A 21,357-nucleotide genomic window follows, 5' to 3' on the forward strand; every position below is an offset into this window, starting at 1 on the left:
ACTAACGCAGTAAGAACTATTTTTTACTATTTTTACCTGTTTTTTATTAAGTAATTAAGGTGGGTGCTGTTTGGAATATGTATATAACTCCTTTATTCACTTCTTTAATACACTTTCATATTTTTCAGGAAAATAAGTATTAATCTGGAGCCATGCTACTGAAAATGTACAAATTAAACTTAGTTCAATTAATTGAATTAATCTTATATGAACAATTATTTGTTTTGCACACCCTACAGAATATTCAGGCATTCTCACTGGTGATCATTTCAGTTTTTGAGTTGGAGTAAATGTGTAAGGCTGAAAACATTAATGTTACAGGACGTTTCTGTAGTGGCGATATGGCTGAATTCAGAATTCAACCATGTGGCATCAGAATTCAGCCATGTGGCGTTTTTTCAATATTCGCTACCACCTTTTTGTTGCTGTTGTTGTTACCAGGCATCTTTAATTGACTCATGCCCATTTTTTTCTTGGGACAAAATATGACCATTCAGCAATGAAACAAATAAGTGTACGAAATGAAAGTTCTTTTATGTATTCTAGTTGTTAACAAAACTCTTTGAACCAGCATGAAAAGTAAAATGACTTTAAAAAAATCTTTTTTTTTTCAAAATTCCATCGAAATATACATTATTCATATACACCATCTATAATATGTAGCAAAAAGCAACGAAATGCGATATTATTTGAAATAGCATTACGACAAATATTACTGAAACATCCGTTGACAAAATAGAATAATAATAATAATAATAAAATCTTTATTTATAGAAGGTAACATACAAAATATGATAAACAAGATCAACAAGGAAAGGCGGCGTTCAATGAACGCAACCCCCACATGACCCAGCAACAAGAACCAATGGCAAGGAGCCCAGGGGGACCCCAAACAAAAACAGGACAGGGCAAAGACAGTAACAAGTACACTTATTTTCAGTATGGCCTTCTGATTTAACAATAACAAAGACAAAAATGTAGAATTATACAAATATTTAAAATCTTTTGGTATGTATAAAAAAGAAAAAAAAATAATGTAAAGATTAGATATTTTTTATTCATTCATCCGACTGACACTCATATTAATTATGGTAATAATAGATAAACTCGTAATGATTAAAAAAAAAAATAGAAAAAAATGATGATATCAACATTTACAACAATTAAACTATAAAGTGATCAATTTTCATCATGTATCTAACTGTAAACTTAGAAAATAAATTTTACAGTTGTTTTTGAAAGATTGTAAAGTCGAACATTGTTTGATAGTAATAGGTAATTTATTCCAAACGTCAATACTGAAATAAGAAAAAGAATCCTTTAAATAATTTGTATGAGGTATACTTTTCAGTACAAGATCTTTATGAGCGATTGAGCGTAAATTATGTAATTCATTGTGAGAGAAACTAAAAATTTCACTCATATATAACGGTGCCAGATTGTTTAAAGATTTATACACCATAATTGCTGTGTGGTATTTCACTCTGAAATTGAATTTCAGCCATTTAAGTTTATTAAAAAGATCTAATGTTGGTGAACGTATCGGTCTATTAAGTATAATTTTTGCAGCTCTTTTTTGAATTGAGTTTACTTTATTGATGTATGAATATGTGTCCTTTCCCCATACCGTACAACAATAATCAAGCACAGAGAAGGATGTACGCGTTGTAATATATCTTTTTAACTTCGTCAGTAAGGTAAAAAATGATATGTTTGAAGAGGGCAATTTTTGTATTTATTTTTTTTGCAAACATAGTCAATTTGATAATGCCAGTTTAATGTATTATCTACATAAATGCCCAATAACTTTTGAACTGTAACATTTTCAAGAGTTGTATCATTTACTTTCAGTAGGAGAGGATTACATTTCTTCACCTTTTTTGAAGAACCAATTATCATGCATTTTGTTTTTACTGGGTGCAAAGACATATTATTAAGGATACACCAATCATTTATATAATTTAAATCTTTTTGTAAATTATCTTGTATTTCCAGTAAACAGTCACCGGATTGGTAAAGTGTAGAGTCATCCGCATACAAGTCTATATTAAGGTCATTACGGAGTATAGATATATCATTTATATAAATCAAAAATAGTAAGGGCCCAAGAATGGATCCTTGGGGAACTCCTGATTTTACTTGTAAAATGTCAGATTTTAAATTACCTACTTGAACTGTCTGTTTTCTGTTTGATAAATAGGAACGAAAAAAATTTTTTTCAGAAAAATGATATAATTTCAATTTGTGTATAAAATTTCATGATTGACAAGATCAAACGCTTTTCTTAAATCAAGGAAAATAGCACCTATCATTTTACCATTATCAATATCTTTGATCCAGGCATCAATTAATCTAAGTAATGCTGTATTACAAGAATGGTTTTTTCGAAACCCTGATTGTCTGTCATGTATAATTTTTTGTATTTTGAAAAAATGTCTGAAGATGTGACGCAATATGTCGTTCAAATATTTTTGAGATGGTGGGTAGCATTGAAATTGGGCAATATTTTTCAGAAAAGTCTCTATTTCCTGATTTAAACACAGGCAAAGACACGAGCTTCCTCAAGTTTTATCAGGAAAAATACCCAAATGTATTTTATTATTATAATAGATATTATACAAGGAATTATAGTATCCCAAGAACTTTTTTCAAAAATTTCGAGGGCAATACCAGTCAAGGCCTGTAGATTTATTTGTGTTCAATTTCGAAATAATTTGCTTTCTTTCCATGGTCGTTATATAAGGAATATCAAATACGCGAGAGCCTAGCAATGTATCCATTTTTTCTTTTAAAGTGGAAAAATTGTTTTCAGAAAAAGGGGTTTTGGTAATGATATTTGAAATATTTATAAAATGTTTATTTAGTTCATTGATAATTTCTAATTCATTTTCAATTACTCCATCATTTTTTTCTATTTTAGACGGAAGTGTTTTCCGTTTAGTTTGATTAATGTTAGAAGCTTCTTTCAAGTTTTTCCATACATACTTTGAGTCCTTATTCTCTTCAATGACATTATTAAAGAAATTTTTCTCAGCCTTTCTAATTAACGAAGTAACTTTGTTTCTTAAAATTTTGTACTGATCGAAATCTCCTTTATTATGACACTTATTTCGCAAATTTATCTTTTTTTTAATTTCATCTGTAAACCAGTCAGGTTGGTGCTCCCGTTTAACGCGTTTTTCTTTCATTGGCGCATGTTTGGCTAATACACCATTTAAAGCAGAGTAAAAGAAATTTAAAGAGTTATTTGGATTTGTAATTGTTTCAGTAATATCTATACCTATTTAATAAATACACCAAAAAACTTATTAAGATATGTAATTAAGTTTAATAGAACAAGAAACAGCAGACTTCCTGTAGAAACCGGAAGTTGGAATGGTATAGATTTAAATTTACGTAAATGTACTCTTTGTAACAGCTCAGGAAGTATTGGAGATGAATTCCACTATCTCTTTGAATGCAATGAATTATCTGTACTAAGAAAAAGAATGCTAGATCATAATTATTTAAGACATCCAAATATATTAACTTTTAAATCTATTCTGAATATGAATATGACTCATTGTAATGAATACAGAAATTTTTGTTTATTTGTTAAGGAAATAATCACAAAATTTGAGAATAGTTAACATTTCTACATATTTGTTCATCATGTCCTTGAAAATGCGTGTTTCTCTCCATTTTGTTAAGATGAATTGTATTAATATTGTTATTTTCATGTGTATGCTATGCCTCTTTATGTAATGTACGTTTATATGCTATAGCTCATATTGTCATGTGTGTACATGAATTGAGTTCTAAAATAAACTTTGAAACTTTATACCAGATGTTAAAAGATCACGTTGAAAATTTTCTTCACAAAAAGTTTTAGTCATTCTATATTTTATCACCTTATGCAACCCATTTTTTTATTTTTGTGAGTTTTAGTTGAATAAACCATGCATACAGGAAAATGATCACTCATAGATAGAGATGAGACGAAATTGTCTTTCACGTTCTCAGTATTACTTGCATATATATGATCAATTATATATGAACATTTTTTGTTGTTCTCGTCGGATGTTTTATTAATTGTATTAAACCGAACTTAGTTATTGTGTTCTTCCATTTTGTGTTTCTAAATATTTCCGTTTCCTGTTCTGGTAAATAAGGGATATTTAAATCGCCCATTACAAAATATTCAAGAAGTGAAGTATCGAATAGTGTGTGCGTCGAGATTCACACAAAAACTATAAAAGACAAAACTTATAAAACCACTGAGTGTGGTTTCCATGGTTTTACATCGATGAATTCTGTAATGTCACTGTTTACTTTCTTATTTTATTAGTTAAATATCTTAAATTTTGATGTTCACATGTTATGAAAATAGCTCATTAATCGCCATCCGGTTGTCTGAATTTAAAAAGAAATAAATACGAGGGTGGGTAATATGTTTGTTAAAAGTGCTGAAATAGGGATTTACACAAAAGCTCGAGCAAAAATAGGAAAGTCTACTCTTTCTATTTTGAAACAAATCCGACATGTTCTCTTTTTTTAAATTTGTTCTATGAAAGTCTGTATCAAAGCAAATAAGACAATATGAGAAATGTGTAGATACTGAAAGATACGATATATGTCTTAATTAAACCAAATTATATGCCATGTGTAATGTATATTTATTAATTCACGATAAAAGAAAATGCATTATGCACATTGAAATTCGTAAAATAAGAAAAAAAACTCACCAAAACATCAAAAAGCAAAGTAGGTCCACGTGGATTGTCAATGTTAGTGGCTACACTGAAAATGATTCATCATAGTAAATTTAAGCAAAAAATAATTTAATAAGATAAATACAATAATGAAGTATTTTCCATTTCAGGTAGAGTATAGAATTCTGTCTTAGCCAGTGCTATGGGAGTGGATGGTACCTTGCAAATACCGTCCATGAACAGACTCAATCAAACCGAGTCTAAACATTTTCCATTTTGCCGTTTTGGACGTTCTTAAGGGATTCTTATTATCTCTACTTGATTTGCTTGCAAAATAATGCGATTAAGTTTAATGGTATATAGCTATATCTTATGTAATAACATTATAAAATTTAAAAACAGGTTTGTTCCCATAATCTTAATTCTCGAAAGAGTTGTTACAAAGGCTATCTCTGTTATTTAACTGTACGTTAAGATAATAAAATACTGTTAAATAAAATATTATGCTGCTATTTCAATTCTACCAATGATTTTGTGCACGCGCTATTTGTTTTGAAGGATATTTACTAACGGAATCCCTTCATTCTAGAACTTTGGAATGTTCTTTTTAATAAACAATTGTTTCAAATGTAACATGTATGTTGTTTAACAACTGTATGTGCTTAACAAAACACAAATATATCATTCAAAATATAGCATTTAATGCCAAAATTTATAAGCTGGTATTTCATTGACAAAGAAACGTATTAGTAATCTAATAGTCATGTAAATGTGTATTTTTATATCCAAAAATGGTTAAACTACAATGATCTAGAAAGTAGCTTTATAGATACGATTTACCTGTCCCAGAATTTATCCGCATCCAGCACTGATGCTGTCTTGATGTGGATAGTATCCTTTGATATTCTTTCTACTTCAAACAATCCATTAACGTCTATATCTAGAACATAAATTGAAGTATAAGATATGACCATATACATAAATCTAAACGTACTTTTTCAAGAGGCATGTTTTTGTTGTTTTTCTAAGGGGATGTTGTTTTTGGTTTTCTTTGTGCGTGTTTTTTTAATGCAACGGATCCGAGCAAAAACCATATCAGTCCGGACCATTTTTGATTAAGATTTTTCCATGACTAAGTGGTTTAGGTCATCGACTTTAAAGCACATACCCATCACTGCAGAGGGTTCAAACGCAGTTTATGGCACCACATTTGCTTGAATATAATTGTATGTTAAGTTAGTTGAACACAGCATTCCTTCGCAATTGAATAAAGAGCTCATATTTAACTATAAAGTGACTTTCGAGCTTAACTGTAATATGGCTCAAAATTGGACTCAATGAACAACATTAATTAAATGCTTAACTCATGTGTACGAAACTCGATATATCTATAACAAGGGGTAGGACCTACATCATTGTGTTCGGTGCTTTAAGCAAAAACAAACGTGTAGTCTATAACTAATGGCGGCAATGGCGTAAATATTCTGTTTTTAAGTCAATCAGCAGCAATTTGCTTGGGATTTTTTGCTTACCAAATCATTTTGCGTCATTAAAGTGATACCTTTAGTAAATAAGCCCACAGTAAAATATTTCCAACTCGTTAAGCACAAATATAGTGCTTCTATATTCGGCTTTGTAAACTCAGATAATAAACGTATATTTCGGGTCACCTTAAGATCATTTCGTGTAACCTCGGTTTTTAATTTATGTTTGAATTAAAATTTATCAAAATAATTAAGTTTGAAAATATTCTGTTGGAAATATAAACGTTATGTTAAGTTAATATGATTCCATTAATGTTCTTATATAGATAGAGTGTTTCCTCTAGCAAATTGCTTCATACTGACATAAAAACGGGTCACCTTAATTGGTACCCCTTCAATAAATTTTTGCAACATATTTTTCTTTCTAAAAGTACCAACAGTTAGTAGACATTTATGGGAAGGTACTGGTCATATACATAAGAAAATCCGATTACCTATTTAAACTCCTGAATAATTAAGAGTAAATAAGCCAATTGATTTGGTCTAGCGTAAAAATGTAAGGCTTTCTTAAACAGGAAAGCAAATATTTTACAGGGTTTGGCAAATATAACGTACCAAAAAGCTGACACTTTTTTTTAATTTATATAAACAGTATTTCAGTAAATTTAGGTAATAAAGAGGTTCGCTTATAGAATATCTATCAAATGTGCGCATGGGAGAAAGTATTAATGAAAAACATATATTAAGTTTACATTTATATAATTTATTTAAACAATATTTCAGTAAATTTAGGAAACAATAACTTCTTTTTGCTTTAAATTAAATAAATTTACCTGTGTGACTTTCTAAATTAATCTGTAAATCTCCGAATTTTCCATCATCCGGGTCAGTCAATGAGAGGTTGGCTACTATGGTGCCGACTGGGACATCTTCAGGTACGTCCGTTATAATGTATTCCGGAAGAATAATTGGTCGGTCATTCACTTCTTTCACATCTATTCTGATTGGAACTATATTTAGCGTTTCATTTCTGTATGGCTCTTTCAGTACACTGACAGTTGTCTGTTATCAAATAAAGAAACATGACATAATATTGAGTTTTTAAGTTTCAAATTTACATCTGTGAACATCTCCAGATGCACGTTCGTGCCGTAATTCAGGGGGCGGACATACCCTTATCACTTTGTAAGAGCCACTGGCCGTTTGCAACTAAATTTTGGTGAAACGTTCGTGGCGGGATCGATTCTATGCCAAGAGGATCAACCTGAACCACTCTGCAATCTTATAGTTGGCCAGATTTATGTGGGGATTTTTTTTCACAGCCAACATAAAAATCGTAAATGTGGAATCTTCTCTATTTATGCGTGTTTCAAATTCTCTACACTAAACATTTAAATGTCGTACTGGGTTCATTAGAAACAACTTGAAGACTAAATTTTAAGAAAACGAGCTATTATTGGTATTATGATTAATGGTTATGTATAGGTTAAAAATTCAAACTAAAATTATGATGTGCATCTGGTTATTCACATATTTCGTTAAAAAGTTTTCATTTAGACTTAATTTTATTCCATTTAACAAGTTTTCATGCAGACGAGAGTTTATTCCATTAAAACGATTTTGTCTTTCGATAAAACTTAATAAGATATAGATACTGATATGACAACAAATAAAATAGTTCAAAAGCGCAATAATATAATCCAGAAACAATTTACCAATATATAATGCCTTAAATATTGTTTAATGATTGGACCACAACCCAAAAAAGAATGATCGGATCGGTAATATTCACTACGTCATGATATTAATATTGACGTCATGTCCGATGGGGGAATAGTGTGTTAAAAAAGAGAAATACATTTACTTACATTCCAACTACCTTTATATGGTGCATCTTTTATTGTTAATACAAGGTAGTTTAAATTTCCAGATTTCACGTTTTCTATCATAAAGTATCTGTGTTCGTTATATGTGATGTCTAACCGAAAATACACGCTTATGTTGATCCAGTTGTTGCAAAAGAAACTAATTTTCGTTGAGCTGTCGCCTTTCGGAAGGTCGTCACTAATTGTTAGATTTATGTAATTTGGTGTGCACTCTAAAATAAAGAAATAAAGAACTATGTAAAGTAAATAAAGGTATATCTACAAAGTGAAAACTTACGATTTCCGTCACGCACATTGTTGTTTAAACTAATCCTAAACTAAAGGCACATAGTTGTCTTTCAGGCAAATTAATTTCTGATTAAATAGTGACCAATGCAGAACATGGTTTAAAAAATAAAGATAAGATATCGGTTAAAAAGAAATGTCGATCATATAAACTTGAAAGGTTTCAATGACCTTGCTCTGTGGCAGCATAATCATATAATATGCATGTGCAAACCCTTTAAGATAATTTGCACGAGTCTACTCTATAAAATAATCTGCACTATTGAATTTAATAAAACAATCAGCACGTGCAAACCCTTTAAGATAATTGCCACTAGTCTACTCCATAAAATAATCTGCACTACTAAACAGCAAAGAGAATCTGCACGATTCAACTCTATAACATAGTCTGCACGACAAATCCCTACAAGATCATCTGCACAAGGCAACTCTATAACAAAATCTGAATGAGTCTACTCCAAAAGGGAATCTTCACGAGTCAACTCTATAACGTAATTTGCACGAGTCATCTCTATAAGGAAATCTGCACGAGTCAACTCTGTAACAAAATTGCGCGAGTCAACTCTATAAGAGAATCAACACGAGTCAATTCTATTAGAGAATCTGCACGAGTCAACTCTGTAACAAAATTGCACGAGTCAACTCTATAAGATAATCTGCACGAGTCAACTCTATAAGAGAATCTGCACGGGTCAACTCTATACGATAATCTGCACGAGTCAACTCTATAACATGATCAACACGAGTCAATTCTATTAGAGAATCTGCACGAGTCAACTCTGTAACAAAATTGCACGAGTCAACTCTATAAGAGGATCTACACGAGTCAACTCTATAAGTTAATCTGCACTAGTCAACTCTATAACATGATCTGCACGAGTCAACTCTATAACATAATCTGCACCTGTCTACTCTATAAGAGAATTTACACGTGACAACTCTATAAGATAATCAGCACGTGTCAACTCTATAAGATAATTAGCACGTGTCTACTCAATAAGAGAATCTAGACGTGTCAACTCTTTAACATAATCTGCACGAGTGAATTATATAAGAGAATCAACACGAGTCAACTCTATAACATAATCTGAACGAGTCAACTCTATAAGAGAATCTACACGTGACAACTCTATAAGATAATTTTCACGGGTCTACTCAATAAAAGAAACTAGACGTGTCAACTCTTTAACATATTCTGCACGAGTCTACTCTTTGACATAATTTGCACGAGTCAACTCAATAAGAGAATCTGCACGAGTTAACTCTATAACATTATCTGCATGAGTCTATTCTATAGGAGAATCAACACGAGTCTACTCTATGAGAGAATTTGCACGTGACAACTCTATAAGATAATCAGCACGTGTAAACTCTATAAGAGAATCTGCACGGATCAAATTTATAAGAGAATCAGCACGAGTCAACTCTATAACATAATCTGCACGGGTCAACTCTATAAGAGAATCAGCACGTGACAACTCTATGAGATGATTTGCACGTGTCAACTCTATAAGATAGTCAGCACGTGCTAACTCTGTAAGATAATCAGCACGTGTCAACTCTTTACGATAATCTGCACGTGTCAACTCTATAACATAATCTGCACGAGGCAACTCTAAGAGATATAAGCACGTGGCAAATCTATAAGATAATCAGCACGTGTTAACTATTTAAGATAATCTGCACTTGTCAACTCCATTCGAGAATCTGCACGAGTCTACTCTATAAGAGAATCTACACGTGACAACTCTATAATAACATTATCTGAACGAGTTAACTCTATTAGATAATCAGCACGAGTCAACTCTCGTAGGATAATCTGCACGTATCAACTCTATAAGATAAACTGGCAGTCCTTTATATCAGTATTCATTTCTACATTATGAATATAATTATACATGAATATGAAGTTGAATATAAACTCTTCCTGAATGTCTAGTGCGTATGTCCTTGTAAAGTATCCAATGAAGTTGCTAATTACGACAAAATCATACAGGCATATTGGCCTCTATCTAATTAAAGATTATTATGCATTTTTCTTCGTTATATTTAAAGCAGCACGTCTCAAAGATTTCTGTAATTTTTACGAAAATTTATACGAATGCTACACATGAGTTTAAAATATTGTAAAGCGTAAAAATTACGTGATTAGTCTGATATTTTATTCATTATTCTGGTGACGTGCCCCTTTAATACCAAATTGCTGTATACTAATGGCATATAAGTATCTTAGCAGTACTATTTACAGTAATTAGAAGTCAGTACTATGTTTAATAAGTAAAATAGGGTTGACATTTTGTATATAATAGTACTTGAATTAATACAATTAGGCAATAGATATCAGTTTAAGTGCGCTGATGTAGAATTATGTTTCGACTTTAATATAATAATTATAATTAAGACCACAAAGAGAATAGTATAAACGTAATATTTATAATAATTGTAATTAGTAATTATCTTTTGTATTTATTTGAACGATTTCTATGAGAGTATGTACATGTATTTAAAATGATTACTGTTAAGTTATTGATTTAAATCATTTATTTATTTACTTTTTTTTCTTTTCTTTTTTTAAAAATGCTTTCTTTTTTGTGTGCTTGCTATTTTAACTTAGCAATGTGCTTAGCTCATCTCATGTAAATTATTACGTTTACTACTATTTTATATCATGTATGTTATATATATATTAATAATTCAACCGTCATATTTATCAACGATCATAAATCTAAACCTTACTGAAAATAAGTACTGGGCTGCGTTTCATGGAAAGTCCTATGTCTTAAGTCGGTCCTAAGATAAACATTGAGACAAGTTTGCGTTTCAAAGAAAGTCTTAAAAAAGGTCCTAACTTATGACTTCTATATTAATGACCAAAAACAGTCTTAAGTGTAGGAGTGTTTTAATATATGCATCTTAAGATTGTCCTATGTCAAAACCACTCCAAAATCAAAGATTGCAGTGTTCATGGTAGTGTTTTTAAAGACGGAGGACCCTGCACCGCGGACAGTTCACAGGAGCTGTACGTCTTTACTGACGAGGAGTTGATTTGTCGATACTGTTATTTCCAAGGGAATTGAACATGCAAATCACCGATTTGGTGAAAGGGGATATTTTACCCATGAAATATGGTGCTATATCAGTCAAATATATTTTGTATTTGTTAAAAATAAATATGAAATACGAGTATAAATATGAAAATGGACGGAGTCAAAACTCATATTTATATCAAGGGACTTCTTTTGCCATTTTGTTTGAAAAAAAACAAAAAACAGATATATGTACAGAGGTTTAAAGAGTTGTTTACATGACGCCACAATGTAACGCGAAACAGCGCAATCAAACAGTCAAAACATTACCTTATTGTGCGCTGTACAATTGCAGTTGCGTAGCAAGCAAGAGGATTCGTCACCAGTTTTCTTTGATAATGAAAAGGAATAAAACTTTTATTGTTTTTCGTGAAATATGGTATATATTTTCACAAAGCATTATAAGAGGCCAGTACATAACTTTTTATACTACACAGTAAATCCAATCCGGGATTATGCGCGTGCCATTGTATTTTGTAACTTTTTCAGGAGAGCGAATTGGTCATAAGTCTTAAGTTTACGACAAAAGATATGACAGTTACTTGAAACGGTCTGAAGTGCAAAAACTTTTTTCTCCTAAAGTTGGTCATAAGTCCTAGGATTTAGGATTAACTTAGGACTCTCTAGAAACGCAGCCCTGAAGTTTAAATTTTTCGTAACATTATAAATAGATTCTTAAACCATTTCGTTTTATGTTTTTACATTTTAAAAACTATTATAAGAATAACTCAATTTTAATTTGTAACATATACTAAATGTTTTGGATATCTTTACATAACGCGTGCAGCAAATGAAATAAAACAGTAAAATCTTTCAAAGATTATCGTGTCATATCAAGACCACTGAATGTAATTTTCACTCAACAACTGTTTATATTTTTAATACGACAATAATAATAATAGAAAAATGAAACAATTTCCATTATTAGAATTGCTTGTTTTTTGCATTATAATAAATAATATTTAGAATTCGTTTTCTGTTAAGTTATTAGTACAATTAAACGAAGTGATCAACATATATTTCTAAAAATAACCTTACGTAATGAAAACAAATAAGTTATGTACTCCAAAACCGTGAGTGACTTGCCATTTAACCTATGATACGTTTTGCCGGTGTAACGTTGTAAACTGACCCCCATAAAATAATGCCCCCGGTCAATATTTTACATAAAATAATGACCCCGTCATAATATTATGACCGGGGAGTCATAATATTATGACTCCTCTACACGTAGAAAAATGACCCTCGCATAGAATATTGACAAACTGTAGAATAACGCCCCCAACCCAAGCTATAAAGCCCTTACTGGACACTTTTAACGATGACAACGGCTAGGGTTATGTCATTCAACTGCAACAAGATATACATGCTTATATAAAGCTCCATGATTATTTACTTCAGTTTTTAACAACAGGTTTACCGTGAACAAAATATATCGAAATTAATAAGGGTTACAAACTCTAATTAATAATGATATGGTATTCTTCAGGCTGTTATCGTAAAATTCCCCTAGGTCGAGCGGTTGATACGCTCGCTTTGGAAGCGAGAGGTCTGGAGTTCAAATCCCAGTTCAGGCAACTCATTTTTTTAAGCCAAATAAACATTGAATTGAATATCAGTGCAGTGTTGCAATTAGTCTTATAGCCAATTTACTATGGTTATAACACTGGAAACAGCATTGGTGACACTATACAAACAAAGTGGTTTATAATCTCACAACCTTCACCTTTCTGACATTCTGAAACCAAAACAAATTCAGCGCCTTCTGTGCTTTGATTAAATGTCGGACCAGATTACTGTTTTCAGTTTCAGAATGATTACTATACACTACACACATGGCATTAATGTAAAGCTAATAAGCCCTCTTAATGAGGGGGGAGGGAAAGCCTTGAAAACAATTGCATCAACCGAAGTCGATAAAGCTGCATTTTTAAAAGATGCGTTATGTTACCGCAATTCGAAAAAGTATATCAAGGTATTTCGCCAGACCGACGTAAAAATGATCGAAAATTAAGAAAATAATTTGCACTGACAACTTTCCTTCATTTTGTTCAACTCGGATATTTTTCTTCATCTTTTATGTTCGTTTTCTTTTCAATTAATGATACATTGAAGTATCTGGAATTTGCTTAGAGCATTAATTGCAAAAGCAACATTCGAGAGCCCTTCACATAGAATTAAAGTAACATATGACAGTCTTATAAGGCGGAAATATCAGTATAAAAGTCGTAAAATGGTTTTAAAAGATCGCGATTAGAAAAGTACAATACAATCAGCCGATTTTGTCGATGGAAAAATACTAACGACTTAGTTATTTTATTAGTTTATTTTATTTATACCGGTATATATATTCTATATACATGTATGCTTTTTTTTTTGGCAAATTGAAACTAGCCGTGCTCTGTTCCCACAAAATGCGAAAGTGTTTCCTTTATCGATCGTATTTTCTTAAAATAAAATAAATATATGTTAAACCAAAAATAAGGTAAGGCTTTTTTTAAAAAAGGGGTATTTTTTGGGGTTTTTTATCAATTTTCATTTTAAAAACTTTTCCCGGGTAAAATTGATTAGATAAGAAAAATTCCGAAGGATCAAATACTCCCATTTTTTGACCTTTTTTTGTTTTTTTACTAACCCTTTCTTTTGTTTTTTTTTTTCCTTTTTGGGTTTGGGTGTTGTTTTTTTTATTAAAAAAGGATAGTATTACCCTTTAAGTGGAAAGATATGAAAATTAGGTATTATTTTGAAGTTTTAATGAAAATAAATTATATTAGTTTTTAGGGATTAATTTGGGCCCTGTGCGTAGCAAAACAGAGAGACAGCATACAGCAGAAGAAAACATTTTATACAGTGTTAAAGAGAAAGTTTAGTAGTAATATTTTATGGGAGACAGGTTTATTAATTATAAAAAGTAGTATATAGAAGGGGGTTAAAAATATATAGTAGAGGGGTATATTAGGTATTAAAGTTACAGTAGCGTAGATACAGAAAACGAGAGGAGCCGCGATTAGTAAAGTTTTTGTAAGTTAAATTTAATGAGTGATAAACGTAGCATGATACAGTCATCGAAGATCGAAGGTAAAGCGTCATACAGAGGAGAGCAGTACAGCAGTAGAGTAGTTTGATGCTTTTTCCGCCTTTTTATCTGTTATTTGGTTTAAATTTTATTATTAATATTGTATTATCGTAATAAGCGTAAAACCTCATAGATGAAAAATTTGTAAGGAAGGGAAATTATCCCCCATTTAAAAATGGGATTTTATCCAATGTATAAAAAGGGGGAAATTTTTTCCCCCATAAATGGGATTTCACCCATGGGGGGTTTTTCCCGCAACAAAAGGGGGAGGATTTTAAAAATTTCTTTTTAGTTTTTATTTACCGATAAAGTATTTGAAACTACAATAATAATTTTCTTGCAAAAATAAAAATTCTTTATTTTTTTCTAAATCAATCTCCCATTATTTTTTATCTCCCATTTTTATAGAATGGAGGTAAAAACCTATGGATTATCCAATGGGATAGCAAAAACCCAGTGGAAGAATGAGGGGAAAAAACTAATGGGAGACTATGGTGGCTGTTTTGGTACGTTTTTGTGCGTCTAGTTGGCGCTAGCAACAACACGACAAAGCGTGAAACGGCGCGATGTCGGACTTTCATCTTGTCGTCCTGTCGCTAACGATGAACGCCAAACGGCGTGTTGTTGTGCGGCGTGTTGTCGCAATGTCACATTGTCACTCGGTTCAAATCGAAGGATTGGCTTATAAGCCAAGCAACAGGACGACATCGCGACAACGCCCTGCACGACAACGTTCCGTTTGGTGTGCTTCGCTAGAGACAGAAAAACAAAACGACAATGAAACGTTTGGTGCTTTGGCGTGTTGTCGCTAGTGAAAGGACGACAAGACGAAAGTCAGACAATGCGCCATTTTGCGCTTTGTGTATTGTCACTAGCGCCAACTAGATGCACAAAAGCGTATAAAATCAGTCACCATAGGAGGATCGACTTTGATTGTCTCCCAGCACTCAATGTTAGGGGTATGTAAAATTTAAAGACCAGTTTTTGCTTTTTTATATATCCATTGTTGACTGAACTCATTTATTCTCTAATTACGTAAGAAATGGTAGCTGAATTTGCGAAAATCCCGGATTTGCAAACTTATTTCGGAAGCTGTTTCAAGCATATGTTTTTAAAATGTGTACACGTATCTAAAGTTTCTGATTTGAAACATTTGAGCCATTGATATAAAACGTATATAAATGTCTTTTGAATGTTTTTTAAATGACTGTTATAAAAGTTTCTTAATTCCTGATTTGAAACATTCAATAATTTCTGTAAAATTCATATTACAAATGCTTAAATAGAGTATATTATGTTTCAAAATTATATAAGTAATAACTAAACCTGATAATATGGATTGTTTGAATAATTTCTATAAAAGGTTCGTATCATGTGTTTCAATGTGTTATTTGTAAACGTGTATGATAAAATTATGTTCCTCATTATGTTCCTGCCATATGAGAATTTAAAAACAGAAAATGAGTGTTTTAATTATAACGTTTTCAGATTTTTCCTTGAAACAATATTGCAAACTGCAAAGCACCATGCAAGCATACAATATCATCATTTAGGGACAAAATCGCTTACATATACTCGTATAAATGTATAAAATTGAATTGCACTCATAAATTTTTTATTTAAATGTAAAAAATGGGTTAACTTAACAACTTTTCTAATAAAAGTATGTATGAACACCAATGTGTTATTTTATTATATAACTCTTATTTTCAAACTGTTAAAAGTATTTATGTTTGTGCAGAAACCGGTTGCACTCTTAAATGTAATCTATTTTTGGGTATTAAAGTGTCTGCAAAAACGCGTTGCACACTAAAATTGATTGAAATCTATTTTATGAAATTTATGCATGTGCAAAAATGGTTTGCACACTTAAATTGAATCAATTTTAGGTTATATGTACATATATGTGCAACATGGGCTGCACTTTTATATTGAATTTAATCGAGGTATGTATGTATGTACACTAACGGGTTGCATTTTGAAACTGAATGAGGGTTTAAATGAGTGTGCAAGAAAGGAATACACTTAATGTATGGATGCGAACTCTGGCATAACTTAACACAGAAGGATTCATTATTATTGGAACGCTTCTTGCGACTAGCAGCAAAATCTATCCAAAAGTTGCCAACTAGAACCCGCACGGATATGGCCCTGGCAATGTTAGGCTGGCGTTTTTTTAATCCCTGTTAGATAAAAGAAAACTGTTTTCTCCAGAAACTATGCCAAATAATTGCCTTACCAAGCACATATTTGATATGCGGTTAATTATGTTTATGCTTAAATGAGCTATGCATTAACTAGGATTCATCCCTGATATATGCAAGATACTGGTCAAATATGGGTTATTCAAGTATTTAAATGACTATATCCAATTTTCAGAGTTCCCAACCAAATGAACTTGGAAAAACATAATAAGAAACAATATTAATTCCTATCAAGATATTGACCTGGAAGCGAGAATCGAATCTGATCCAGAATTCTGCAGATTTCGATCAATTCATATTGCAGTATCTCTCTCTAGATTATACCTTTTAGCAGATACAAAAAATCTTATACGTCATGTCCTCAACGTCATAAGGATACTTACATTCGTCATTTCAAGTAACGAGATCACTTGCCAAGTTTGCCAATGGCAAGGCTGTGGTATAAATAGGCATATTATATCCGATTGTCCATTATCTAATGAAATCAAAACTTTTCTGGGAGAATGTCTCCGAAACTTTGGACCATCAGTATTGCGACACATGTGCATATATAATATATGTTATAATCACTGAAAAGTGGAAATAAAGATTTAATATGATACTAAGACATTTAATTTTCTTGACAAATGCAAAATAAGTACCGCTACAGAGAATAAGGTCACACATTCTTCCTTAATAACCTGTAAAAAACAACAAACGAAACTGTCAGATACTATGAGTTTAGTTGTTATTGATACCCTATATGTTGCTGAAATAATTTTCAGTATATGACTTATCATTATTAAAGTAATCGATTTTCTACTCCTTTTTTTTTTTTTTTTTTTTTTTTTTTTTTTTTTTTTTTTCTTTTTTTTTTAAAAAAATTTTTTGAAAATGTTTGTTTTGTTGTTGCTTTTTGATGTTGTTTTTTCTTTTGCTGTTGTAAATTTTATTTTATGTCGTTTCGTTTGTTGAATAAAAATATTTGATACATGATTGCTTTGTTGGTAAAACTTTAACCAAACCTGTAACAGTCTAGTCAAAAAAAAAAGAAAAAAAAACAATCATCGGGTAAAGAATTGCAACTCATTGCTACAACAATCTTAACATTTGATTAAAACAAATGAATATTGTAACGATTTCGAAAATTTATTTGTTATCTATCTGTCTACACTAAAAAATTAAATTTAAATAAATTTTCTTAATCAAATTGAAATTATAACGCCACGACCAATTTATATTTAAACAAGGGAAAATGGTTAAATTTGTCAAGGCAAACAACATATATTTATATTTATTATCTAACATTCAATTATCCGGTATTATCCTTCAAAACATTAACTTTAAAGGCATCACTCGCCAAAAGTATGCGCTCTTAAAAATACTCATGCTCAGAAAACCTGTCATTGTATCTTAAAAGTGTATTTCATGGCATTTTTGACAAAAGTAGTGGAGTTTTTATTGATACCTGCATTTAATCTTAATATCGCTATCAGTGCAAAGGTTTTACATTTAAAGTCAAATATTTGAATGTTGTTGCAAATATTAATGTTGTTATTGTTGTTGTTGTTTTTAGGGTGGGGTGAAGAAAATACCTTTAAATTATAAGAATTGACACTTTATAGACATTGACAATGTTCTTTAAAATTTAATATTATTAAAATCACCCTGTATAATTTTTATCTAATTTTGCATTGTATTTCAACATAAAAAAGAGTATCAAAATTGAATGAATGTGATAGATGACCATTTAACTAACACTCCTAAAAAACTGGATTATTTCAAGAACATTTATCTTATTGTTTAACAACGGGATGCATCAGATACAAAACAATAAAATTATTTATTTCCGAGTGGCAAGACACTGATCTCTTTTAAAAAGAAAAACATGATTTAAAATACTTAAAAGTTGTGTGTGATTACTTGTAATTGATGGAATGTTAGGCAATTCTCCAAAGCGGCAGTTTCTTTTCTGCGTTAAATTGCTTTGTTGTTTTCCTGACAGCATTGATAAGATATTGGAAGGACAATTAGAACTTTCTTAGTTGGCTTAGTTTGTTATGGTGGCTGATCTGTGCCATTCGTGAAAACACTTTAATTAGCTGGGGCGCGGGGCGAACTTTAATGAATAAAACTTCTTGCTGCACGGGCGTGGGCGAGATTTGGCGGGGGCGCGGAGCGAAAACACGCTAATTACCCCCCCCCCCCGCTAATTAGCGTGTTGTCGCTCCGCGCACTGCCATCTTTACTTTTAAATTATCGACTTTTCGCTTTTCGGGGTCGCGGGACAAAATAACGCTAATAAGCGGGGTCGCGCGATGAAGTTTTATTTTTTAATATACGCCCTGCGCACTCGCTAATTAGCGTATTTACGCTCCGCGCCCCGCCATTTTTTTGTTATTTTTTTTACTTTTCGCTTGGCGGGGTCGCGGGGCGAAAACACGAAAGTCATAAATCAGCCAACATAGTAAGTTGATATTTCTTTATAATTTTTGTTGACGAAATGTCACCACATTCATACCATAGACAAATCAATTCGTTTAAAATATTTATCCTCAGGCTAAATCGCAACACTTGTCATCGACTGACAAAGTGCTACCGAAAGTATGTTTATTTGAATATGTATCTTGGTTTAGTATATCCGCATGCCTGTAGTGTCATGTACCTTTGAAGAGATCTGTTCTGCTCTCTTCAGTTGTTGTCATCAGCTTTCAAATATATGTAGAAGACAAATTATCTGCAACAAATACATTCAGATTTTTTTTTCAGATGCAATATAAATGAAACATTATATATGATAATTTATTACAAAACATCTAATTGATGTCATTGTCAAATAATTCGAACTTTTTTGAATTTGTAAATGCTCTCATTGTCGTTTGATGTTTTACATATAATCAATTTTCAGTACATTTTGTCACATAAGTGTTTCCTACTCAAAAGTTTAAAATCAATCAGGTGGTCAATGTCAAATAAAAGAAATAGCATACACTGATTGAAAATGAACGTAATATCTATATGCATTATATTGTTTGACAATGCATAATAGACAATGTTTCACAAGAAATATAAAACAAATCTTCATTTTTTCTGAAATCATTATTGTGACACCTAAAACGACATTTTCAGTCCTACGCATAAACCCTTTCAGCCTGCTGAATCTCAGTAAGGGCTTATCAGCTAGTAAATCACTATTAGCTGTATATCTCCCATTAACACGTCCACTGAGTTGAGAGTTTTGTCATTATTTATTGCCCCTCTGTATTCTTATCTAATGGCCCCAACTTTGAAGAATCAAATTTCTATAGAAGATACACTCACTAAATTTATCAATGTTTTTTTTCTCCTTTCTTTTGTAAATGGGTCTTTGGCCCAATTGAATTGTGAAATTGTTAATTTACTTTATAACATACGATAAGTTTTTAAATAAATAATAAATAAAATATAAAGTTTAATAGTTAAGTGTCACTGTTACTCATGTTACTGACTGAACCCCGCTAAAAACAAAAACCAAAAAAAACAAACTGTTCATAGATGTAACTTTACTGCAAAGTGCAAGACTCTTAGCTAAAATGACCAGATAAGTGATATTTTATTATTAGCTCGACTATACTAAGAATGTGGTGAGTTGTCCTACTCACCTCGGTTTGCAAGTCGACGTCAGCGTCCAAACTTTAAATTAATGTTTATGCGCCTATAACTTCTTTATTTCTTAAGGTATTAATTTCAAATATATATTCCTTATCATCATCCACATCATTTGATAAGGTGCAAAACTCTAAAACCAGTATTTCCAGAACTATATCCCATTGAACTTAAAATAATGTTATATTTTACTCTAACATCTTCATTTCATATTAAAGTATTGACTTTAAACTTCAAACATGTGTTCCTTATCATCAATTTCATCATATGTGACAATGTTGTTGTTTTTTTTAACTCTAACACCAATTTTTCCAGAATTATCTCCCCATGAATTTGTTTTCCTCTCGAAAAATGTTACTTTTTACTTTCTTTTTTATTTCTTAAGGTATCAACTTCTAACTTCAAATATATTTCCTTATCATGTGTGACAAGATTCATAACTGTAGCATGAATATTTCCAGGATTATTTCCCCCATTAAACTTTTTTTAAAATAAAAATTGATATTTTATAACTTTAAACAATAACATGGCAAGCTTCATAGCTCTAGCATCAATATTTTCAGAATCATCATCCCTTTATACTTAGAATTTTCCTTATTAAATTCGGACTTCAGCAAGAGCTGTCACACAAGTGACGAATGCCCCCGAAAAAGTTTGTTAAGCATGCAGGACTGGTAGTATGAAAAGAAAAGAGGATGAAAGTAACTAATTGCTTAATAATTTTCTTTGTATTATTGTACCTATAATCTCTTTATTGTGATAGGGTATAAGTGTAACCCTGACTTTTGAAAAAGCGACGTGGTTCCTGGACACGGCAGAATGTTGTCATGAGATAGACATTTGTGCCAAGTTATTTCAAAATCCCTCAATGCATGACAAAGTTACATACTGGACATGATATGGACAGACGGACATGAGCCTTAGCTGCGATACATCGTCCTGATGTGGTAGACATTTGTGCCAAGTTATTATAAAATTTGTCCATGCATGTCCGGACATGAATGTGTATCTTCAAACTCTT

At 31.4% G+C, this 21,357-nt stretch overlaps 1 protein-coding gene and 1 long non-coding RNA gene across 2 annotated transcripts; both read right to left on the reverse strand.

Annotated features, from left to right (window-relative positions):
• Positions 1–3,165: 3,165 nt before the first annotated feature.
• LOC132741153 (uncharacterized) lies at positions 3,166–4,161 on the reverse strand. The gene is made up of 2 exons (XR_009627249.1): positions 3,824–4,161; positions 3,166–3,280 (listed from the first exon to the last, which is right to left on the reverse strand). It is a non-coding gene; the product is annotated as an uncharacterized LOC132741153 (long non-coding RNA).
• A 372-nt stretch (positions 4,162–4,533) lies between these two features.
• LOC132741156 (cadherin-6-like) lies at positions 4,534–8,420 on the reverse strand. Its single transcript, XM_060729251.1, has 5 exons — positions 8,044–8,420; positions 7,009–7,237; positions 5,532–5,631; positions 4,725–4,779; positions 4,534–4,596 (listed from the first exon to the last, which is right to left on the reverse strand). Exons 1-5 carry the CDS (start codon positions 8,122–8,124, stop codon positions 4,534–4,536), a joined length of 528 nt encoding a protein of 175 aa, XP_060585234.1. The 5' UTR covers positions 8,125–8,420.
• Positions 8,421–21,357: the final 12,937 nt, after the last annotated feature.

The sequence above is a fragment of the Ruditapes philippinarum genome, unplaced genomic scaffold (assembly GCF_026571515.1).
Source record: "Ruditapes philippinarum isolate M1 unplaced genomic scaffold, ASM2657151v2 ctg7231_1_1_1_1, whole genome shotgun sequence".
Taxonomy (NCBI): Eukaryota; Metazoa; Mollusca; class Bivalvia; order Venerida; family Veneridae; genus Ruditapes; species Ruditapes philippinarum.

Coding starts and splice junctions, on each gene's coding strand:
- LOC132741156 (XM_060729251.1), bottom strand. CDS start 8,124: ATGATAGAAAACGTGAAATCTGGAAATTTAAACTACCTTGTATTAACA. Junction 7,238..8,043: donor CATATAAAGGTAGTTGGAAT/GTAAGTAAATGT, acceptor ATTTGATAACAG/ACAACTGTCAGTGTACTGAA. Junction 5,632..7,008: donor TAATTTAGAAAGTCACACAG/GTAAATTTATTT, acceptor TTTATGTTCTAG/ATATAGACGTTAATGGATTG.